The sequence below is a fragment of the Eumetopias jubatus genome, unplaced genomic scaffold (genome assembly GCF_037043125.1).
Source record: "Eumetopias jubatus isolate StellerSeaLion01/CBP00866 unplaced genomic scaffold, mEumJub1_p1.0 scaffold_4, whole genome shotgun sequence".
Lineage (NCBI taxonomy): Eukaryota > Metazoa > Chordata > Mammalia > Carnivora > Otariidae > Eumetopias > Eumetopias jubatus.
The window spans coordinates 123,374,170-123,397,004 of record NW_028274810.1 but is presented as its reverse complement, the minus strand read 5'-3'; the positions used below and the strand labels follow the sequence as shown (position 1 = coordinate 123,397,004).

Sequence of the window (22,835 nt, the reverse complement as noted above, 5' to 3'; positions counted from 1 at the left end):
TAAGAGAGATTATTATTGCAATAGGGAAATAAAGGTTAACAAGAAGAACAGCAAGAATCACCAAAAGAATCTTAAAATGTAAGGTTGCTACTTGATAGGTATGTTCTCATGGTCTTTCTTCCAGATTCCTTTTGCTGTGGGACTCCTTCTAGTTCATAGGTCTCTGGTCTCCAGCCCTCCTCTCTGGTGGACGGAGACACTGACTTTAGCCAGAAGTGATCTGACCTAGCTCACATCCAGGTGGGGCGTGAGTGTCAGTTCCTCTCAGGACTAGCTTCCTGATCTTTTCTGGTGTTTTCCCTCTTGCCTCTGGCTGCACTATTCATCACTTAGGTCCTTCAGCCTGTCCCAACATTCTTGGGCCCTGGAGCCTTTCCTGAGGCTGCAGGAAGCCCCAGATGACTTCCAAAGATTCTTGCCTTAGGCTTCATGCCATCAAACCTGACCCAGCCATCACTCATTTTCTCCTTTGCAGGCAAGGTCTCCTTGGCCTTGTAATTTGAAATTGCCGTCTGGTTCATGTCTTGCTAGCATCCTTGGGACCTTGATAATGAGAACCATGATCCCATTTGTTTTATTTTGCAAACTCTTTTCATAGCATTTTTAATGTCAAAAGCACATTTTTATGTGCTTTCAAAAATAAACTCATTTAATTCCAGAGGGAGATTGCCAACATTATATCGATTTCCACAGAGTAATCAAATACAGTAAAATGCCTGCCTTTATGTAAGTCACAAACCATCATGTTAGGATATAAAATTGCTTAAAATTCTCTTTCTGATCATCAAGTAATTAATATGATTTTTAACGAACAGTTGCTGTACGCATAGCAGATACATGTTGGTATCAGCAACACCTAAACAGTTTGTCTCCCTTTTTAACATTTGGACATTTTCACAACATTGACCTGTAATTGATGGTCTGACAGTTTTATTTGTAATATGACTTGGGTCCTTTCTCACACACTATTTTGTTAAAAATGTATTTAATTTTGGGAATGTAAATACGGATTTTTCTTATGTAAGTACTACCCCCTTCCCCCTCCTCAAAAACAAAAGACCTTATATTGGGATATATATATATACAGTCTGTGAAGTCTGGGTGATATAAGCCAAGAGACATTCTACCAGAAGCAAGTTAATCCAGGAGATATTTTCTGAAATGTGTTTATAATTGACTATTGTAAAATTGAAACATAATTTTAAAGTCTAGGACAATCACTTTCAAAAGCCAAATGTAAGTGCATATATTATTTCTTGACTTTGGGATTATCTGTCCTATTGTTCTGTAGAGTAGACAAGAGAAATCCTGACATTTGTCTGAGCTAAGGTATTTGAATGGAGAATCTTTGAGTGTGTGCATTCCCAAATGTGACTAAGTCAGCTTTACTAAATTCTTTTCATTCAGCTTTTTTAATATTAAAATTTGTATTGTTTTGTGTTCTTGATCTTCCCCTATACTTAGAACTTGAAAAAAAGTTTAAAAGCACTTAAGAACATTTCTCTGCTTTTCCAATCTGCTAGTCACTCTGTAGTCTACTGTTACGCAAGGGTATTTTAATTTTTTAAACGTAGTAAGCATAATTGTTTCATACTCTAACTGATAGATAATTCCAATATCTGAAACATTTGTAGATGTGTTTCTGCTGATTCTTACTCTTGGTGTCTTGTTTTCTTGTGTTTTTTAAGGTTTGTAAGGTTTTTCTGTTGATTTTGTTTTATTTTTTTCCCCCTGTAATCTGATCATTCTCCTTCACAATTATTTGTATGAATTAATTGAGGCCTGGGATAAAAATGTCTTCTTCAGAGGGGAGTACCTGGAGGTACTATTTCAGTGTGAGACCACCTCACACCAAGATCAGGGCTTGGGTTCCCCGGACCATTCAGGTGAGGGGAACCCAGGCTGCAAACCCAGGACAGCTGGCTTGTGGCCATAGGTTTTCAGAAACAGGTTTGTTTTCTTTCTCTCTTACCTCTTTTCTGCTCAGTGGCCAGGGCCAACCCTGCTGCAGCCTGGAGGAGCTGGGTGGCATTACTTGGGTTCCTCTGTATTCTGAGGAGTAGAGACCCAGCTGGCGTGGGGGAGGGATGTGACTGTGGTGTTCTGTGCTCTGCCTTGCTTTTTCTGTTTTCTCTAGATTTTGCCCTGGTTGTTTCTGTCTTGTAACTCTCTTGTTTTTAAGGAGTTTCCTTCCTTCCTTCTTTCCTCCCTCCCTCCCTCTGCCCCTTCCTTTCTTCTCTCCCTCTCCCCTCCCTCCCTCCAGTCCTTGCTTTATTTTCACTGAGTGTTTTTCTGGTTTTCAGTAGAACTGGTCCGCATAAGCTACTGTACTAGAAATGGAAATCTTTCTTATTTGATCTTTAATAATCCCGTGAGGTGCATGTGGAGATACATGGCCGGGCTGCTTTAACTGAAAAGGAAAAACTAAAAAAGAAATGGAGGCTGAGAGAAGTGTAGTGGTTGATTTATGATCACACAACTAAGTGGCACAGCTTCAAACTCCTAAGTCTGAGTCTACTTTTTTTTTTCCACTCCAGCCTTTGAGCTTTCTTCTACTGGGTGTATATTCTCAGAATTTTGAATGAGAAGCAGGCCTGAGTTAAGGTCTTTAAAAAATATGCAATACCTTTTACAAAATTGTTTAGATCATTGACTAGTAAGGATTATATTGGAGCAACTTTTTCCAGAGATGGCATTTTAAATGGAAAACAGTAATTGCTTTCTTTTTCTTGCAGCTGAAGTGAGTAGTGAATACAGTATGGACAAGGCAATGGTTGAATTGGCCATGATGGATCGGGAACTAAGCCATTATGTAAAGGCTGTTCAATCTGCAATAAGTCATGTAAGTTTATACCACTCACCTGGTAATATTTGGTTACAGCTCACTGACCTGAAAACAGAAACACATCATCAAAATTCTTCTCTAGCCTTTAATATTTCCTTATCATTACTGTAGCAACCATTAATTTCTTCTTAATTTAGAAGTTTATAGAAAAGGAATCTTAAGTAGTTTCCCAGCTAGGTCACCTAGGTTTATTTAGAATATTACATCCATTTTAGATTTTCTTGCTGGGTTTTTTTTTTTTTTTTTTTTTTGGTCTTGTAATCTTTAGTGTAAGCCCCCTTCGAATGTGAGTAGATTTTTATAAAATGCTAAAAATTGCATAGAACGTGTTTTTATTGTTATGTTTGCTGCAGCATACAATTTAGACCAGGCTTAGTTACTCATTCTCCAGTTTTAACTAATATGCAGCTATAGCAAAATTCATAGGATCAGATAATATGGGAGAGTTTTAGAGCAAGTTTAAAAATAAAGAAGGCTGACATTTTAGTTTTTCCAGAAGCCAAACTTATTTTTGTTGACTCCAGCTGTCACAGGAACAACACATAAGGCAGTTAAGGTGGGAACATAGCGACATCCTTTTCAGCAGTACTGGGTTGAGTAAGAAATGAGCAATATGATTGCAGTAATATTTCTGAGAAGTCCTTTGTCCTTTGAGCAATGGAAACTCCCCTTTGAACTGATTTCAGATACCTGTGTAATAGGATGTCTTGTACTTCTGGTTTCTTTATTTGCCTTTTCTTACTTCTATCTATGGGAAAATGCCAAAAATCAAATATTTTAGAAGATTGGCTACTATTCAGTGGAAGAAGAAATTTTAAAAATGGTTTATTACTTAAGCTATACTTAAATGAGCATTACTTAATTATATGTTCATAGTTACATGGAGTTCTTTCTCTGTTTTTAAAAAAAATTTTTTTTTAGTTTTTTTTTTTAATGGTTAGTATTTATTAAGTGTAGGCTTTGTGACTTAAGAATATCTGCTTATATCCAAGAAGTAGTAAACTCATTCAGCTTGTAAAAGTCTGATTTTTTTTTTTTTTTTTTTTTTTTTACCACGGTGGCTGTTAGTCCTCGGACTGTGAATATTCCTTCCATAGGAAAATATGAAAGTGATCTCTTGTTGGGGCATTTGAAAGTGGGTAACAAAAAGCACTTAGACCAGAAGTTTTCAACTCCGGCTGACCCTCAGAGCCAGCCTGTCCCTATCCTAATTAGATTCTGATTTCACTTCTGGAGCAGGATTGGGGCACCAGTGTTTTTTAAAAACTCATTCTAATATGTATCCATGGTTGGAGACCACGGACTTAAAAGAACAAGGCTGACTTTATAGAATAAAGTATGTTTGCCACCAAGATCAGAGTTAGGCCTCTTATATAGATCAGTCCTTCTTTGACCCTTACATTCTCTGGAGGTTATTTGATAGGCCTTTCTGTCTTTACCTTTGATGTTGTGCAAACGAAATAGCAGTGGTTTAGGGATCGGAAACTCTTCCAACTCTTCTACCCTTGGTTCTTCCATTTTCTAAGTTATGATCGTGGATCAAGAAACTTAACCTTTAGGAACCCCATGCTCTTCATTTATAAAATTCTTGGCCTGCCTATTTCATAAGATTATGTGAAGCAGATTAGATACTATGTATCAAACCTTTGACATTAATAATAAATAATAACAAATAATAAAATTTGATGGAGACCTAAGATACTGGGTTTTTGCAAACTCAGACTTCCAAACATATTCCTTAAAAAGGTAGAACATGATCTTTCTTAAAGGCAAGTAGTACTTCCATTTCTTTAACATTTCCAAAATTCTGACCCTACCCTGTGGTTTCTCTGTTGAATTTTCATGTACTCATAGAAATTTTTTTTTTTAAATGTTTTTTAATCATCACGGAGCATTAGAGTGTATTGTTTAAATAGAAGTCTCTCTCCTACTCTCACCTTCACAGGATTCTGAAGGTCACACACCTCTGAAAAGGTTTAGAAGTTTATTTGGGAACCTTAGAGGTGTGGATCCATTTACCAGCAATCCCTGGGAAGTCCCTTTGGCATGCAGCGGAAGCTCTCAAATTGCCTTTCTTTGTCCTCTGCGAAAACAGAGCTACCTATATTCTACAATGCCTGAAAGATTTTATTTAGAATCGGTATTTCTTTCAGTGCTCTTCAACTTAAAAATAAAAAAAAAAAAATTAAGATTTTGTCCCAGCTAGTTGATAGAGGGGAATATAATGCAGTGATCCCTAAAAAAAAAAAAAAAAAATCACAGTCTGTAAGTCATTTATTAAAACTTCCAACATACATGGGTGTATACCTGTTACAACTCTTTAGAACATTCTTGTCAAACCACAGAGAGCTGTGTCTGAACTCTTTGGAGACTCAGTCATGGAGCACACACGTGACGACGGTGCTTTGAAACCTGTAAAATGGCACCCAGACACCCAGTGGTACAGTGACTTCTTTTCTCACTGGGACTGCCAGGGAAAAACTTGTTTCAGTTTCACGTTGAGAATAGTGATGTTCTGAACATTACGCCTGATGACCTAATGTTTTTTCCCCTGATTTCTAAGCTTTTATTATTTGAGTATATTGAAGGGGCACCATTGTTCTCGTTGTTCTCAAAAGGGGGCTTCTTGTTTTCAAACATTCATTGAATAAATATTTACTAAATACCTATGTGCTCGGTACTTCTAGGTGCAAGATATAGGTCAGTCACCAAAACCCACATGACTTCCACCTTCAGGATGTCTGGAGTCTAGAGAGAGAGACAAACATTTAACAAAGAGCAATACAGATCTTATTTAATGACTTGTGGTGTGTGCAACAAAGGGAAAATAAAGTGTTCAAGGAGACTTAACTCAGGGGGCATAATACTGCTGGGGGGTTGGGGAACTCCTTCCTGAGGAAGTGGTATGTAATCTTAAGACGAAAGTCAAATGAGCCTCAACGTGGGGATCATGATATATAACTTCTCTGTCTTTGTGACTTTTACGTGAAATGGAAGCATCTTTTTACTGGTTGTGTCAATGTTAGAGTTTCAGACAAGTTGAGAAACTTAGGCCAGAGAAAGCCAATTTTTATATATAGAAAGTTTAAAATATGCAGAATAGTTGAGTAACATGCTTAAGGCTGGTCAGTGATTCATTCATTCACAATAGGCGTGCCTACTATGTGCCAGAAACTGAGTAGTAATGCAAGTCATGGCAGTAGTTGATTTAAGAATCATTTTATTACTGATATTCTGCTTCTCAAGCCATTTCACTAGTGGAGCAGGGGTTATGCCTCTCAGAGTGAAACTTTGAATTGGTATTGAATGAACAGTGGTAATGCTGTGCGTTTCTGTACTGTGTATTTTAATGTTTATGTGATTGTTTAAAATTAAACCTGTAGTCCCATCTTGGTGCTTCACACTCCACAGGGTGGATACCAGTTTGGTTCAAGAAATCTTCAAATCCGTTTTCAGGTGTATGTTTCTCCAAATAAGAGATGATCAAGAGTCCAACCACTGTCATGGGAATGGTCCTTGATTTGTTATCACCTTAATTCTGGCGAAAAAGGATAAGCACCATGAAGCTGAATGATAAATGTCCTAAGAGGCTCAGATTAGTTCCTGACATTATTAGCAGTTGGGGATAAAATATACATCCTGTGTGCTTTTTGATGAGCAGTTCAGGCCTAGAGCTTAGCAGAAGTAACCTACAGTATGAGATTCATATTATACTTTTGTGTTTATTTTTTTGTCATGGTGCTTAATTGTGTAATTTCACTTTAACAAACTTTAAATCTTTGCCAGATTTTACCTGTATACTGTTCTTTTAGTAGTTACTGCTTCCATGTGTTAATTTATTGGAAAATCAGAGTATGTGTATTTTCCTTACTTTCCTCTGCTACTACTTTCTTCTGTGCTATGTGCATCTTATAGATTATGTAAGATTTTTAAAGCATTTAAATTGGATTGCTGCCATGTATTTCTTTTTGTTTTCTTAAGTCAGTGTTATTTTATAACAATTCCTACCTGGGGAGGGTAATTATTTTTGTTAACTGAACAGGAGCAACTAGGTGCTTGATTGGTCTACTTGTGTTGTTTCTTATAAATCTGTTCATGGATATGCCTTGTGTACTGTGGTTTTTACTTGATAAGCTAACCTGAACATTTAATCTGTCCTTTCAAACTAATATGGTGAGAGTTAGAAGACTAGAAATATACCTCAGGTAAGCTGTTGAAACCAACACAATCTTAGGTATAATAAAAGAACAAGGTGGGTCAAAGGTATAGCTTACCTCAGCCTTGTCATTACGCAACTACATGGTTTAGAACGGTTTTTGACATATCATGTCCCTATGCTTCCTCACCCTTTGCCCTTCATCAATTGGTGAACTTTGCCTTCTAAGTAAATCTTAAAGTTACCTTAGCATCCACCACTTGAACATGAAATCATATGAGGTATCTTGCAAGTTGGGAGTTACCATTTTAGTTTAACCAGATTTGGGGAGCATTTCTCCCTTAGAAAGTGAATGTTTTGTAGTATCTGAAGGAAGTTTCAGGCCAGAGAATATAATTTATTAGATACGATCATCTGTCAACTAAATGTAAAAATGTACTCCACCTTGTGAGTCATTGACAAAAGGAGAAGGGGAAAGTAGTTTGGGGGTTAAAAAATTTGGGGACAGAAGATTCCTGAGCATGAGAGAAAATACTGTTGTCAGCAGAATAGCAAGAAGGTGAAAGATGGTGGTGGAAAATAGTGAAAATTTCCTGGAGCCATTTGGGAAGGTAGTGGAGAAGACCCTCTTTTCTGCTCCCTGTCCCCGACACTTGACACAACAAGATGGTGCGGTCTTTTACCACCCTTCTTGTCAAAAGTTTCCTAATGTGGGGCGCCTGGGTGGCTCAGTCGTTAAGCGTCTGCCTTTGGCTCAGGTCATGATCCCGGGGTCCTGGGATCGAGCCCCGCAACGGGCTCCCTGCTCAGCGGGAAGCCTGCTTCTCCCTCTCTCACTCCCGCTGCTTGTATTCCCTCTCTCACTGTCTCTGTCAAATAAATAAATAAAATCTTAAAAGAAAAAAGTTTCCTAATGCTTCATATGTGAACCTTTTTGTTTTTAGGAATGTTGCCCAGGTGTGGGAATTAAGCAGGAAAAAAAAAAGTTGACTTTGGGTATTCACTCTTTAGCCACTTGGCCCGGAATATGTCTATTTCTATGATTACTGATAATTAATTTCTATTCTGGTGCTTTAGAACTTCTTCTGCAGTTATTCCCAAATTAAGATTGTGTTTGGTAGCATTTTGTCTAATACACAGAGAGAGTAGTTAGGTCTGGATATAGTATTTCACTAACTGAGTTACTTCTGTAGGAAAGAACCTAGATCTGAATCTTCTAGGTCACCAAGTAATGTAGCTGCTTATAGGTGAACATTCTGCTCTATGCTCTAATGAGACTGATTTTCTTGGGTGGTTTATAGAAATCCATCTTAGTGTTTTGTAGGTATTAAGTGTTGGATTTTATTCGGAATTATAAAATGTTTACACTTTAGTGGGACTTAATGTGGCTCTAGTGCAGCATTTTCAAAAGTTTCCTCTGTAATACTGATTAATCAGGATGTGAATAAGTATAATAGGAAAAAAGGATTTTGTGGTCAAATAAGTTTGGGGAATGCTTGATTAAAAGAATTTCCTTAAAGACTCCAAAGCCTTTAATATGCTTTTATGCATTGTGATTTTCCAAAGGAAGTACATTTACTAATTTCTTAAACTTCTTTAACTAGAAAATCTCTTTGGGGGAAGGACCGATGCTCCACAGAACCCACTTTGGGAACTACTTCTATAGTCTCTACCTGTTTATGCTACAGAGGGTGGGCCTGCAGTCTGCAGTAGTTTCTGTGGCATCCAGGAAACTGGGGAGTGCATCAAACTCCCTATCTGAAATTCCGAAATGGGCCTAGGAGATGTTTCTGTGTAGATCGGGAAAGGGCCAGGCCTCTGAAAAAACTATGCGTTATTCCAACAGTGAAAAAGAGGAAGGAAAAGTTTTTTTAAAAATATTCAGTGATTGCCTGGCTCTCAGAGTCTGTGAAGTAAACAAGACCCCTGCGTGGAGCCTTGATTCAGGAGAGCCGAGGGAAGGAAATATTTTCCAGGAAAGGAAGAGAGGAGGGTACAGAATAGGCAGGAGGAACGAAGCAGCAATGTGGGCAAGAAAAGCATCCAGACCTTTGAAAGACCTGGTTCATGACCGCACTCCAGACAGACACTGAACATCTGGGCCTCAGTGGCCCCACAGGCAGTCCCGGCAGCTAATTACTTGTGTTATTTAAATGACGTGAGTGTTCTTTAATATAGCCACCTCCTATTAATTGCTGCCATTGAGTGTGGTCCATGTATAGCATCAAGCCCTTATTTTAGATAGTCACTTTAGCTCCTTCCATATTTTTTTGTTATGGTGCTTAATTGTGTAATTTCACTTTAACAAACTTTAAATCTTGCCAGATTTTACCTGTATACTGTTCTTTTAGTAGGTACTGCTTCCATATGTTAATTTATTGGAAAATCAGAGTATGTGTATTTTCCTTACTTTCCTCTGCTACTACTTTCTTCTGTGCTATGTGCATCTTATAGATTATGTAAGATTTTTAAAGCATTTGGGCGCCTGGGTGGCTCAGTTGGTTGAGCGACTGCCTTCGGCTCAGGTCATGATCCCGGGGTCCCGGGATCGAGTCCCACATCGGGCTCCCTGCTCAGCAGGGAGTCTGCTTCTCCCACTGACCCTCTTCCCTCTCGTGCTCTCTATTTCTCATTTTCTCTCTCTCAAATAAATAAATAAAATCTTAAAAAAAAAAAGATTTTTAAAGCATTTAAATTGGATTGCTGCCATGTATTTCTTTTTGTTTTCTTAAGTCAGTGTTATAACATTTCCCACCTGGGGAGGGTAATTATTTTTGTTAAAGTGAGCATACCTGTTTCACTGTAATAAGTATTAAAAATAAGAGCTGAGATTGAGGCCATTCCCGATTACCTAGCAGTGGTGCTGGTGGGCAGTGGAAGAGAGGCAGGGAACTAGATTGAATGGGGGCCTGGATCACCAAATGTTAATAAGGTTCACTGTAAAATGAATGCATTTTCAAAGTGTGGCATTGAAAGCAGTTGTTTATTAATCTCACTATTAAGTTGTTCAGTTCCTGCCTGCAGTATGCTTGGTCTAATGAAGGTACAAAAACCTCTGGATATGTGTCTACAAAATTAGCTACAAAATAGCATTAACAGTGAAATCCTCTGACAGAGACATTAGCAACATATTTAAGAAATTCAAAGTGAGGGGAAAAGAGCCTTTGCTTAAATTCTGGCTTTTCTCCGTTCTAGCCCTGAGCCTCAGTTTCTTCGTAAAGTGGAAATGATAGTACAGGTTGTAGAGTTCTGGTAATGAAGGAAAATGATAGCATGAGAGCACCTGGAATAGTTGTACTAATTTATAACTTGGCGCAGGGCATTTCTGTAAAGGAGAAGTCCTTTCCTTTGATCAAATTTAAATAGCATCTGAAAAGGAAGTTTGAGTTAAAATTCAGAGAGGAGATGAGACAGTAGAAAACCACCACTGGGAAAGGCCAGAGATTGTTTCTTCAGAGGTTGAAGGCAGGGCCTCTCTCCTTAAAAGGGGTCTTGTGGTGGTGGGCACAGAGTGGGTGTTGAGCGGAGCTTAGTCCTCATAGTGGTGTGACCAGGAAGCGTTGGGTGGAATTGCAGGGACGGAGTCCATGCAGAGGCCAGCGAGCAGCATGGCGTTGGCCGGTTGGGTTTGAAGTTCCCTCATCACTAAGTCTATACAATGTCTGTAGCAACAGGAAAGAGATTATATTTCACCTATGCTAGTTAGTGGTGATGAGGGGGATTCGTACTAGAGCTAAGAACCAGACAGCTGAGTAAAAACTTTGGTAATTCAGGAATAACTTTTGATGTTTTTTTAGATAACCAAAAAATCACTTAAAGATGTCAGCAAGACAGTTCAATAAATAACATAATTATATACCTGTGCGCAGAGAAATAGTCCATGAGCTGCATTTCCATCTTCAAGGAATTTGTGTTTATTAGTAGCACCCATTTGAAAAAATACCAGGAGAGGAAAATGCATTGGATTTATTGCTCTGATGTGTCATATGCAAGTTGTCAGCTATATTTCAAATGTGTGATTCCCCATAAATTGTTGACAAGTGAGAGAATAGAAAGAGGATAGGGGAGAGAATATAAATAACGGGTTTTATGTTTTCAAGCCCTATGCGAATTTGCGATTGTATTGGTAAGGAAGAGCTCTTTTGTTCTGACGTGGCGCCAATGCACAGTGAATTATCACTGAGAGTAAACTTTTTATTCTGTTTCTTAAAGCATCAAGCTTCTGGTGATAGTGGCCCTGTATCTTTCATTCTTTTGTGTCCTGACCAACTCAAATTTTTAACCACTGGAGCTTTTGAATTTCATTTCTTTCTGGGCTTTTTTTTTTAGGAAAATTTTTTATGTCACATAATACAGCATTCTTTAAAACAGTGAAAATCCTTGTGTTCATTTCTCATGGGCTAGAGTAATGTGGTCAGTTGTGAACAGTCTCTATCCTGTATTTCATCTAAAAAAAAAAAAAGATTTATTTATTTATTTTAGAGGGAGGGAGGGGGGAGGGGCAGAGGGAGAGACTCTCAAGCAGACTCCCCGCTGAGTGTGGGGGCCCAACATGGGGCTTGATCCCAGGACCCTGAGATCATGACCTGAGCTGAAACCAAGAGTCAGAGGGCCCTTAACCGACTGAGCCACCCAGGCGCCTCTATCCTTTGTTTCATCTTAAAGTAATCATTTAATTATCTTCTAATAGAAAGTGATATTTAGAAAGACTGAATCACTGTTACTTAAACTTGGACACAATAACCAGAAATAGTTTAATATGATGGCATCCCACACAAGTGATCTCCATACGTCCCTGACTCGTGTGCTTTCTACCTTCCCTTCGGCTGACACCCAGGGTCTCCCGGGCTTCAGCGGCCGCCTTCTCATTACCTCAGCTGTTTGTGGTTCTTGGAATGTTACTCGTACCGAGGAACAAACCCTCTCTACCCATCACATTACTCTCTGTTGCCCCGAGGTTTATTTTAGTCCGCAACATGTAACAAGCCAAAAATGTCACATGAAATATAAAGTAAGAACTTTAAATGGACTAAATCTTGGGTGTGCTTGGAGCATCCCTCTTGTAAAATCAGAGATTAAATTTGATGAGTAAAGTGTGGTTACACCGTGTTTTAAAAAGCCCCAGCAGAAACAACATATGCAGTGTTTTCTTAGAAGAAATTCTTAAAGATATTACTTAAAGCGCCAGTAAATAATATAGATGAAATTAGGATATGTCCTCCCACATTTTCTGTAATGCTAATGGGATTGCTCTGCCGGAATAGGGAATTCAGGTGTTTCACCTTTGTGGTGTAAAACGTGTGTGATCCCATTACAATGGTAAATTCCTTCCTGTTAATTTAATTGGATTGAATGAGGTTTCTTAGCACTTATCTCCTCAGTAGCCATGTGACCTTCGACAGGTTTGCAACCTGAACTCAGTAGTATCTGTCCCTTGCTATCTCGGAGTAATTTCTTGATTATACCCTGAGATACTGCATGTGAAAGCACTGGGGAGGGAAAAGTGCCATATAAAGGCATGGTCTTGGCATTCCCTCCTGTTAACTTTTAATCTCTTTCTCTTACCACAGAAATGCCCACTATACGGTGATTTGAATTAGTGAGCCCTTCTAAACCACCCGAACCCAGTATTAATGGTAAGGGGTCGCTTGTGTCTTGTTCCCTCACATTTATTTTCTCATCCCACAGCCTAAACTGGAAAGGAAAAATGTGTAAAGTTTTACATTCACTTTTTGTCCTTAATTTAGTCATCTTTTTGGTAAATGTTTATTTCTGTCTCCCCTCCCCGCCCACCTCCCAAGAGTTTTGCATAAATCTCTTGTAACAGTTCAACAAGTGACTCATGTAGATGGGGCTCGCTCAGTCCCTGAGTCACTTCATTATGAAACACTTAGAGTTGAATATCTATATTTAACAATGAGGAAATAATTTAAAACAACTTATAATTTCTGATCTGATCGTGTTAGTGACTAACTCATCAACAATGAAGAAGGAAATTAATGAAAATTCACAACGCTAGACCAAATTAGTCTAAAAATAAAGTCTGAATAAATCACAATCACCTTTACTTCTTTCTCCCCCTTTCCTGAGCAGTTGGTGTTTGATTGATAAGAATGTTGGTCTGGGAAATAAAGATCTGGCTTCTAATCTTCATTCTGCCATGCGGTGACCTTGGAAAAGTCAGGCTAATTCTGTACTCCAGCTTCCTTATTTCTAAAATCAGAGTGATAATAGTATTTGTCCCGCATACCTCACTGGGTAGTGGTAAATAAAATGAGATTATAAACAGGAATGTGTTGTGGACCTCTCCCCCCAAAAAAGGTGAAAAGTAGTTCTATAAGTTATTATATCCTGACAGTTCCTATCTGACATTTCATGTCCAAATGGCCACAGGACTAAAGAGTGAAGGTCATTTCCTGATTCTGCAAAAAAAGATGGGAAGGGAGTCTCTGTTAGCTCTTAGAGCTGGAAGAGGAAGATACATTCCACGTGTTTGGATTTCTGAATTGAATCATGGAACACCATCTCCTCTATAAGTAACATTCAGGGGCTAGGGTTCCAGTGTAGGCAAAATTTTTAAAAAATGATTTAATCATAAATAGTTAATTGTGATCCAAATTGTATAAAGTTATAACAAAGCCCATCTGTAGTATGGGTATCATTTTGTGTTTAAAATGTTCTGGAAGATTGAGCCTCAGTCTGGACAATAATGAATTTATTTCTCTTCTGGCTTCCCCGGTTATTTGATATTTGCCCAGGGCTATTGATGCTTTGCTTAAACCAGATTTGGAAACATCCCCTGGTCAGTGCCCTGGTCAGTCCCCTGTCAGTCCCCTGGCCCTTTGACTAAAAGTCTGAAACCAATTTCCTTCACCCCAAGTGAGGGGTGAGAAGCCCTCTGGGCTCCTTGACCTCTTTAATGATCACAGCAACCCTCCAATTAGGAAGGGTAGATGTGATGGACTCTGAGCCTCAGGGAGGTTAGGGTACGTGCCCAGGTCACAGGGTTATTCTCAAGAGGTTATTCTGGTGTTTTTGTTTTTGTTTTTGTTTTAGAAGTTTTATTTATTTAAGTAATCTCTCTACCCCATGTGGGGCTTGAACTCAGGATCTGGGGATCAAGAGCCACATGCTTCTTTGACTAAGCCCTCCAAGTAGCTCTGAAGCTTGGCATTTTGACCTGTAATTGAAGGCTGTTATCGTGCCTCAAGACAGATGGAGTTCACGGAGTTTACTTTGAGTTGTAGATTTCTTGGGATTAAGAATGCTTTTGTCTAGTGTCCCTTATAAAGTACGCTTCTGGTTTTAACACCTGTCTTACTACCAGCTGCCCAGAGGTAAAGGTTTGGGACATTTAGTCTAAACAAAAAGTGACTCTTCACATTGACCTGACTTGCAAAAGGGAGGAATTCTGTTAGTAATAAAGAACTGCTTGAGGAAAAGCATCTTGTTGTATGTAACTGTTTTATCAGAAAAAAAGGAAACTTTAGAGGGCCCAGTATTATTGACTCTTAATTTTGTCTGTGTTATAATTTAAAAGTGGCAGCGGTATGAATATGAAGGAATTTTAGGAATTTGAAATAATAATGAGGTAAATCTTTTTTTCCAGTTGTTACAGATGTTTTATGTTTATATTATTAAAATATCCAGTCCTTTCCATAACAAAAGTAAACCTAGCCGACATATCACCAGCGCTTGTTCAGTTGTCTTTAACTCAGGTAGAGTAACTTTTTTTCTTCTTGCCAGATTAGCCTATAGATTTGTTCGTGATTAATTTTTTTTTTTAGAAGCACTGAGGGAGAAGTCTCTCCGTGGTCAGTGTGTGGCATTTTATGGAACATGTAAAGAATGTTCACTGGGATAGTGGAAAGAACACTGCAGTTGGAATCAGGAGACCCAGCCTCACCCTTGCTTCTCCGCTGTGTAATGGATGACACTGGGCTAGTGACTTGTCTTCTTGAAAGCCTCGATTTCCCTACCTGTAAAATGAGGGTAACACATCGTAGGGCTGTTACAAGGATTAAATGAGATAATATAAGTAAAATGCTTCATGCCTTCACAGGAAGTGAGGTTTCACATAGTACGTATTCAGAGTAATTGCCTCTTTTAATCTCCGTGCACAAGGTTGTTGTGAAATTAAGTTGGGAAACAGAGTATGAAAGCTGGTTTATAAATGTTTAAATATCATCTCAATGTCGGGTGGTATTTTCCATTGACTGCTCCCTTCTTTAAGAGCACTTCCAGAGCAAAATGTATGGGAGAATGAACGGAAATAAGTTATGGCTAGAAGAGCTGGGTTTTACAGGGTGGCCACCAAGTCTGGGAATGTAAGTGCACACACAATACGTGGCTTAATTATATAATACTACACTGCATTGTAATATTATATTCATGCTATAAATAGCATTATCTGTGTTTCCAGACTTGGTGGCTACCCTGTAGCCTCAGGTCTGCCCCCTGTTAGGTGTTTGTTTCAGGGAAGTTATTTAATCTCTCTGGGCAGTGAGAATCAAATTATGTAAATTGTTCCAAAAAGTATTTTATAGACTATGAAGCGTCTGACTGGTTTTGTCTTGGTTATTGTTTTAATTTTCCTGCATATAGTGGCTTTTTGATTAGCTTTGTGATGGATGAAATTGATTTTCATTTAGTCAGGAAACCTTTCTCATAGGAGATGAATTGGAAGGTGAAAGGCAATTTGATAGCTTTAGTAGTGGGAAGTAATTTCACATATTAGGAGGCCATATTAATTATAGAGAAGGCAGCATCAGAGAATTTGATAGGCTGCTAGACCAGAGTGAATGGAACCCGTAAGGATAAGGAGCATTAATGCACTACTGGAGTATTAATAATTCCAGTCTTTATTGTGTTGGGTGAGATGTGGTAACTGGGGGAAAGATCCAGCTACATACCCATGGATTGCCCTCATTCCATGCTGTAGTTATGTAATATGGTATAAAGACAAGGGATTTGCAGTCAGACCTTCTATTTATCAGAATCTTTGTGGTAGTTAAGAATGTTAGAGGTTATGGATTTAGAGGGAAAAGCATATTATTTCCAAAATAGATATTTTGCCTTCTTTTTAGTTCCCTCAGTCCTACTAAATAGGTTTTCTGATGGCTACTCAGCAAGAACAGAAGGAAGAAAACAACTGGCATTTCCCTTTCTTTTAGATGACAACAGAAATGGTGAATTCGTTCTTTCGGTCATTCAGGTCCTCTAGTTCACAGAGGGTGTGACCGGAAGACCCAGAGGAGATGTGTTACGGTGACAGGGATGCTCTTGCTCCCATTGGTGCCATCTCTTAAAGGCTGGTCTTCCTGGTTCCAAATGCCCAGAGAGAATGTGCTACCATGAAACTTGGCATTCCCCATTCTCCTCTCAAGTGTGCTTTCTTCAGGAGAGCTAACACCAAGTACATATGCCCCTCCTCCTGCCGTTTCCCCTCCACACACTCACACAAACCCTAGGGCAAGGAATGCTTCTGTCACTGTTCAGATTCTAAAGCGGGGTGCCTCTTTACCACCAGATAGCCCGGGTATCACCAACCACCGCTGACTTGTATAGGAAAGGGAAGCTTATCTAAATGTGTATCGGAAAATTGAGGTCCTCAGTAATTAGGGCTATTCCGGGAACCTTGAATTTGATGGCTGTACCACAGAATAAGCAGGCAGGGAAGGGCATATAATATGGGCTTTGTGTATTGAGAGTTGCATTGAGAGAATTAGAAAGTCAAAGAGACTAATTTGGTCTAGCATTGTGAATTTTCATTAATTTCCTTCTTCATTGACGTTTGAGCAGAAACCTGAAGCGAAGTAAAATTTTCTAATCTATAATGTAGGGATATGTTAGTTCTTACCATAACGTGGAAAAAAAAAAAAATCCATGAACTCTTGTATGTAGAACGCAGTGTTTCTTATGTTAGAAATGCAAGTGTTGGAGACAGTTTCTCCCTGTTGCTGAGCGATGTTGAGCACTTTTTCATGTGTCTGTTGGCCATTTGGATGTCTTCTTTGGAAAAATGTCTGTTCATGTCTTCCCTCCATTTGTATCTTTGGGGTAAATACCCAGTAGTGCAATTGCCGGATCATATGGTAGCTCTATTTTCAACGGTTTGAGGAACCTCCATACTGTTTTCCAGAGCGGCTGCTCCAGCGTGCATTCCCACCAACAGTGTAGGAGGGTTCATCCTCGCCAACATCTGTCGTTTACTGACTTGTTATTTTTAGCCATTCTGACTGGTGTGAGGTGGTATCTCATTGAGGTTTTGATTTGGATTTCCCTGATGCCGAGCGATGTTGAGCACTTTTTCATGTGTCTGTTGGCCATTTGGATGTCTTCTTTGGTGGAGACAGTTTCTCAGTTCCACCTGCCCCCATGTCTCTGAGGAGGTGAGAGCAAGGAAGGGTAGTACCTTAATCCTTGATAGGAAAGCATATGCCGACTGGGAAACGTCTCTGTGACTGTCGAAACCAACCTGAAAGTCAGTTTGGTTGTTCAAAGTTCTCCTTAATCATGTAGTTAGAATGTTTCATTTGATAAGCATTACCTCGCTTATCATTTCAAAAACTGTTAGAAGGATTTTTGAAATCACTAATTGATAGATTTAATTTCTGTGGGACATTTATTTATCTCTGTGTGGACTGCTCATGGATTTAAGCTGCCCTTCTTAAGAGCATTGCCTCCAGATCACAAACTCATGATTGTGGTGAAAGGCTGCAAAAACACAGTTCTTTGGGTTGACTCTAAAATAATGTGAACAGGTCCCTTTGACAGGCTCGTGGGAATGACTGCATTCTCAGCTGCCTTCAGAAGGAGGGAGAAAAACAACAACGGGAGAGGGGCGGAAGAAAAGGGAAAGGACTCGTTCTTTTCTGCCACTTGCTCTTTTTCAATCTGGACATTTTTCTTCGTGGTTACCGGCTCCACTGGTTCATGCTTCCCACCTCCGCTCTCTCTCTTACCGTGACCTGTTGACATGCATGGCAATGAAAACAGAGCATTTTTTTTAGTGCCGAGTGTGTCTGATGCCATCCTGGCGCTGTATACACAGCACCGCGTGTCCTCACGACAGTCTTTGCGGAGGATAACGTAACGTTCTTGGGGAGGTGAGGAAGCTAAGGCTGACAGTTACGTGACTTGCTCAAGGTTACACACCTTGTGAAAAGCTCAGGGCCTGTTGTTCGGTCATTTTCTTATTTGACTTTCCTGCCATTGATAACCCCCTCCCTCCTGAAGTGTTAAGTTCCATTTATGACCACACATGTCTGTTTGTTCTTGCTCCTGGCTGCTTCTCCATAGTCTCCTTGGTGAGCCCTACTTACGTCTCTCCATCCACTAAATCTTTGTATTCCTACTTGTTCTTTGACCTTTTTCTCTTCTCACACTACACTCTTCTTCTTGAGAGATAGCTTCTATGCTTATGACTTGAATCACCGTCTTTGTGCTGCTGAGGCCCAAATCCTTATTTCTGTGCCCGGACGCTTGTCCAGGGATCACACTGACATCCCCGCTTGCGAGTGCTTCTTAAATTCAGCAGGCGTCAGGGAGAACTTTCCCCCATGTTTTCCTTCTGGGGTGCGAGAACTTGGTAAATGGCAATAACATCCACTCAGCTTCCCATACCGGAACGCTGGTGGTCCTCCTTCCTCCTCTGAGCTCCTCCCAGCATGCACTCCATCTCCAGACTTGACCAACTCTCAGGTGGGTTCACCGGTCTCATCCCCATCTTGGGCCTTAAGTCTCCGATGTTGAGTTTGCTGTAGTGTTTTGCTCCCTCCCAGGGTTTTCTGTCTGGTAGCCCAAGCGATCTTTCTGCATTCTAAATTTTTGTTATTTTGCTCGCTCTTTACACAGCTTTACCTTCTTCAGTTATTCCTTATTACTCTTAGGATTAAATTCAAACTTCTTTACCTGGTATATACCCCTGCTTATTAACTCTGTAGTCTCACTTTTTACCATTCTTTTATGCTAGTTCTTGGAATGTTCTCACATCTCTGGCCTCAGTACATGTTATTCTTTCTACTGGGGGTGCTCTTCTCTCACTTTGAAATTTAGCTAGCGCCCTCCTACCCCCTGATGGACTTAGCGTGGCTCCTTTTTAACAGCCCTCCCTGACGTGGCCTGATGTGTTGGAGGTGTATTACTCTCATGCGCTCCTCTAACACAAAGCCCTTAATCATTTTTCATAGCATGTGTAGCTACACCCTTGCCTTCTTTCTAGAGCCATGTCTCACAGATACAGCTGTCTTCCCATTTCCACTTTATTTCCTTCCCACTGGCATTTCACATGCAGTCTTCCAAAACTGAACTCTTAATTTTTTTCTTTTCCCAAACCAGCTGTTTCTCCAGACTTGTCCACCTCAGAAGACGGCATCTATACTATTTCCTTCAGTCAAGGCAAAACCAGAGTTGTGCTGAGTTCCTTCCTTGTGTCACAGCCCGTGTTCAGCCCGCCAGTAAACACTGTTGTTTCTACCTCCAGAATGTATTTAGAATGTGACCGCCTCCGACTCGTCTGCTGCCGTCACCCTGATCCGTGTCACCGTCACCCTTGTGTAGATGACTGCAGGGACCTGCATCTACTTGGTCTCCTGCTTCTGCCATTCCTCCCTAAAATCTGATCTCCTCATAACAGCCAGAGTGCTCCTTTAAACAGAAAATCAGATCTTCTCACTCCTGCCCAAACCTTCCCATCTCTCTCTGAATAAAGCTTAAAGGTCACACACTGGCCTCCCTGACCTGTCGCACCCTCCGTCCATCATTACTTCTCACCTCATCTGCTTTTACTTCTGTTCAGACGTCATTTTCTCAGTGAAACCTTCCCTGACCATCCACCATAGATGAGCTCACCTCCGCCACCCTGTTTAATTGTTCTCCATGGCACTCATTATCATCTGGTTAATTATTTTATTATTTTGTTACTGATCTTCCCAATTAGAATGTAAACTCTGTGAGGTCAGGGACTTGGTCTCTTTCGTTTACTACTGTTTTGCCGGCATCTGGAGCAGTGCACAGCCCCTAGTGGGCACTCAGTAAGTATTTGGTGAAGTCTAGGGTAGTAGTTAAGTCATGGACTTAGAAGTTTAACAGACCCGCCAGTACAGTGAGCCCCAGCCCCAACACTGGCGAGCTCTGGGAGGGAGTTACACCACTCCTTAGCCGCAGTTTCCTAATCTGCAATGTAGGGATATGTTAGTTCTTACCTCTCAGGTTGTGTGTTTGTTTGGAGGGGGGGGATTAACTAAAATAAGTCATGTGAAGTGCTGAGCTCAGTACCTTGCCCATAATAAATTATGAATTAAGAGCAGTTGCTGCTGCTGATTCTTATCCAACGACATTTAGTTGCTTTTCACTTGTCTGTCTCCTCCTCCAGACCTTAAATTCAGCTGAATATTAAATTTGCTTTTGTAATAATAATGATAATGTGAGGGAGAGGGGTGGCGGGTAGGGGGGATTAGTTGCAGGTGGTCAAAGGTATAACCTTCAAGATATCAGATATATAAGTTCTGGGGATGTAATATAAAGTAACAACAGCAACAACAGTGTGGTGATAACAATACTGGTAATTGTGACAGTAGCAGTATCACCTGAGTGCATCCTGAGTGCCAGGAAGGATTCCGTAAGTTAACACGTTCTGGTAGAGCTTCCTGCAGAAAGTAGAACTGTTCTACATCTGCACCGTCGAGAAAAGTAGCCTCTCACTACTGGCATTTGAAATGTGACAGTGTGACTGAGGAACTAAATTTTAAATTTTATTTAATTTTAATTTAGATTTAAATAACCACATGTGGGGGCACCTGGGTGGCTCGGTCTGTTAATTCTTGATTTCGGGTCAGGTCGTGATCTCAGGTTCCTGGGATCGAGCCCCGTATTGGCGCCTGCCTGAGGATTCTCTCTCTCTCTCCCTCTCCCCCCTTCCTCTCCACCTCCCTCCAAAATAAGTAAATCTTAAAAAACCAAACGAAACAAACAAACCTACATATGGCTAGTGGCTACTGTATTTGAATTTCAAAGCTCTAAATTCTTTAAATATATTAATTCATTCAATATTCACAACACCCTCTGGCCTGGGTAGAGTTTAGATGAGGAAATGGAGTTACTGAATGGTTAAGTAACTTGCCCAAGATCACACAGCTAGTGGGAGACAGAGCTGAGATTTGAAGGTCAAATCTCTAGGTAATCTGGTTCCAGGGGCTATGCTGGCACTTTCTACACTGTACCTCCTTATGTCTTTCTGAAGAATTGAAGTTCCAGGCCAAGGACCAACATGACGTCTTGTGTTCTTGCTGCAAGGGAGGCCAAGAAAGCAAATTTCTGGTTCTGCCCTGGTGAGGTGTTTCTCATAAGGTGGGAGAGTCCCCAAACATAGGAACAGTGTTCAAAAGGTTCTAGACCAGTGAGCTTGGCTGCTCAACCTCTGAGTACACTTTTCTTCCAGACTTAAATTCGCAAACAGTGGGAACAATAACAAAATGCATCCTACTAACATACTGCAACTCTCGCTCATCTCATCACATGCTCTCTCTTTCCCCAAAAGGTAGAACGATCAAACATCTTATTAGTTACTGTTGCCAAGTCCAGCATATTTGGGCCATGTTCATTTTTTTGTTGTTGTTGTTACTGTTCCATTATGGTACTCCAACTTTTTATAAAATATTAGGAGAAAAGAGAGAAATCAGTTAAAAACATAAATATATATGTATCAAACTAAGGAAGACACATGCATGGATACTTCCGTCTTAGCTTTCACCATTGGTCCTGAACCCATAGTTGGTATTTTTAACTCCTTTTCTCCATGACCCGCTCCATGTTTTCTTTGCCCTCAGCCAACTCTCAGCTGATTGTAGGTTTTTATCTGACTGGAACACCTCGATATTCATTCCTGGGGTATCTGTGTTCTTGACGGTCCTGCCTGTATGGAGTTATTTCTGACTTCCATTATCTTTTACCATTAGAAATGGCAAACCCAGGAGGTGTTTCATGCCCCTGACGCACACCTCCCTTTTCTCACTCGAGAGCAGCCATCCTCTTTACTCTTTACCCTTGATAATCAAGATTCATTGTTCCAACCAGTTCTGTAACCTCATTTTTTGTCTGTCTTTTCAGTGTCACGAGGAGCTCAAAATTGTTAGGTTGCAGTTTAAGCTTCCAGATCAGTCTAGGCTTTGTTGAGTCCCTTGGTGAAATCACTCTTCTCTTGGGTACTGGAGACTGTTAAATCAGCAGAACTAGAGTTGCAGCCATGGTGGCGGGGGCAGGGGGGAATGCAAGTTGGTCATTAGGTGTGATGACAGGGAGAACATGTGTACTTGTCCCTTGCTTCCCGGCCCACGTGTTCTGGCTACTGGAGAAAAAATGTTATTCATGTTATTCATTAGTTACAGGCATCCTATGGGACATTACTCTTACCTCATGAGGTGTTGTCTCCCATTTAGCACTGGAACTGAATTTCCGGTAAATGATTTAGCATTCTGGAAGATCATCTTTCTGGATAATGGGGTACTTGGTAAGATCAGAAAATCCCGTTAGCATCAACCCATTGCTGTACTTTTTTCACTGCAAAATCTTGAGTGAAATACCATAAAGATAAAAAAGGCGTTTAGTAATTCTGTGGATGACAAAGGCATGGCAGACGAGAAGGGCAATTTCAAATTCAGAATAAGTGTGTTTTCATACAAGAACTAACAAATGACCACTAAAGATTTGAGGATACATGCATGCAATCAAGTATGTCTTCATAAAGTGAAGATGGAGTATAAAAGTTCATTCTGAGTTGTTACTTGGAGGCACAAGCAAAGCAAAATTAAGTTGAAAGGGGATTCAAATGAGTTC

At 40.1% G+C, this 22,835-nt stretch overlaps 1 protein-coding gene across 1 annotated transcript in view; it reads left to right on the top strand.

The window, feature by feature from the left end:
• Positions 1 to 22,835, top strand: part of NSMCE2 (NSE2 SUMO ligase component of SMC5/6 complex) — a 209,748-nt gene that overhangs the window by 34,193 nt on the left and 152,720 nt on the right. The window contains exon 3 of the mRNA XM_028105585.2: positions 2,736 to 2,842. Coding sequence (XP_027961386.1) covers positions 2,736 to 2,842 — 107 coding nt within the window. The remainder of the gene's footprint in view (positions 1 to 2,735; positions 2,843 to 22,835) is intronic.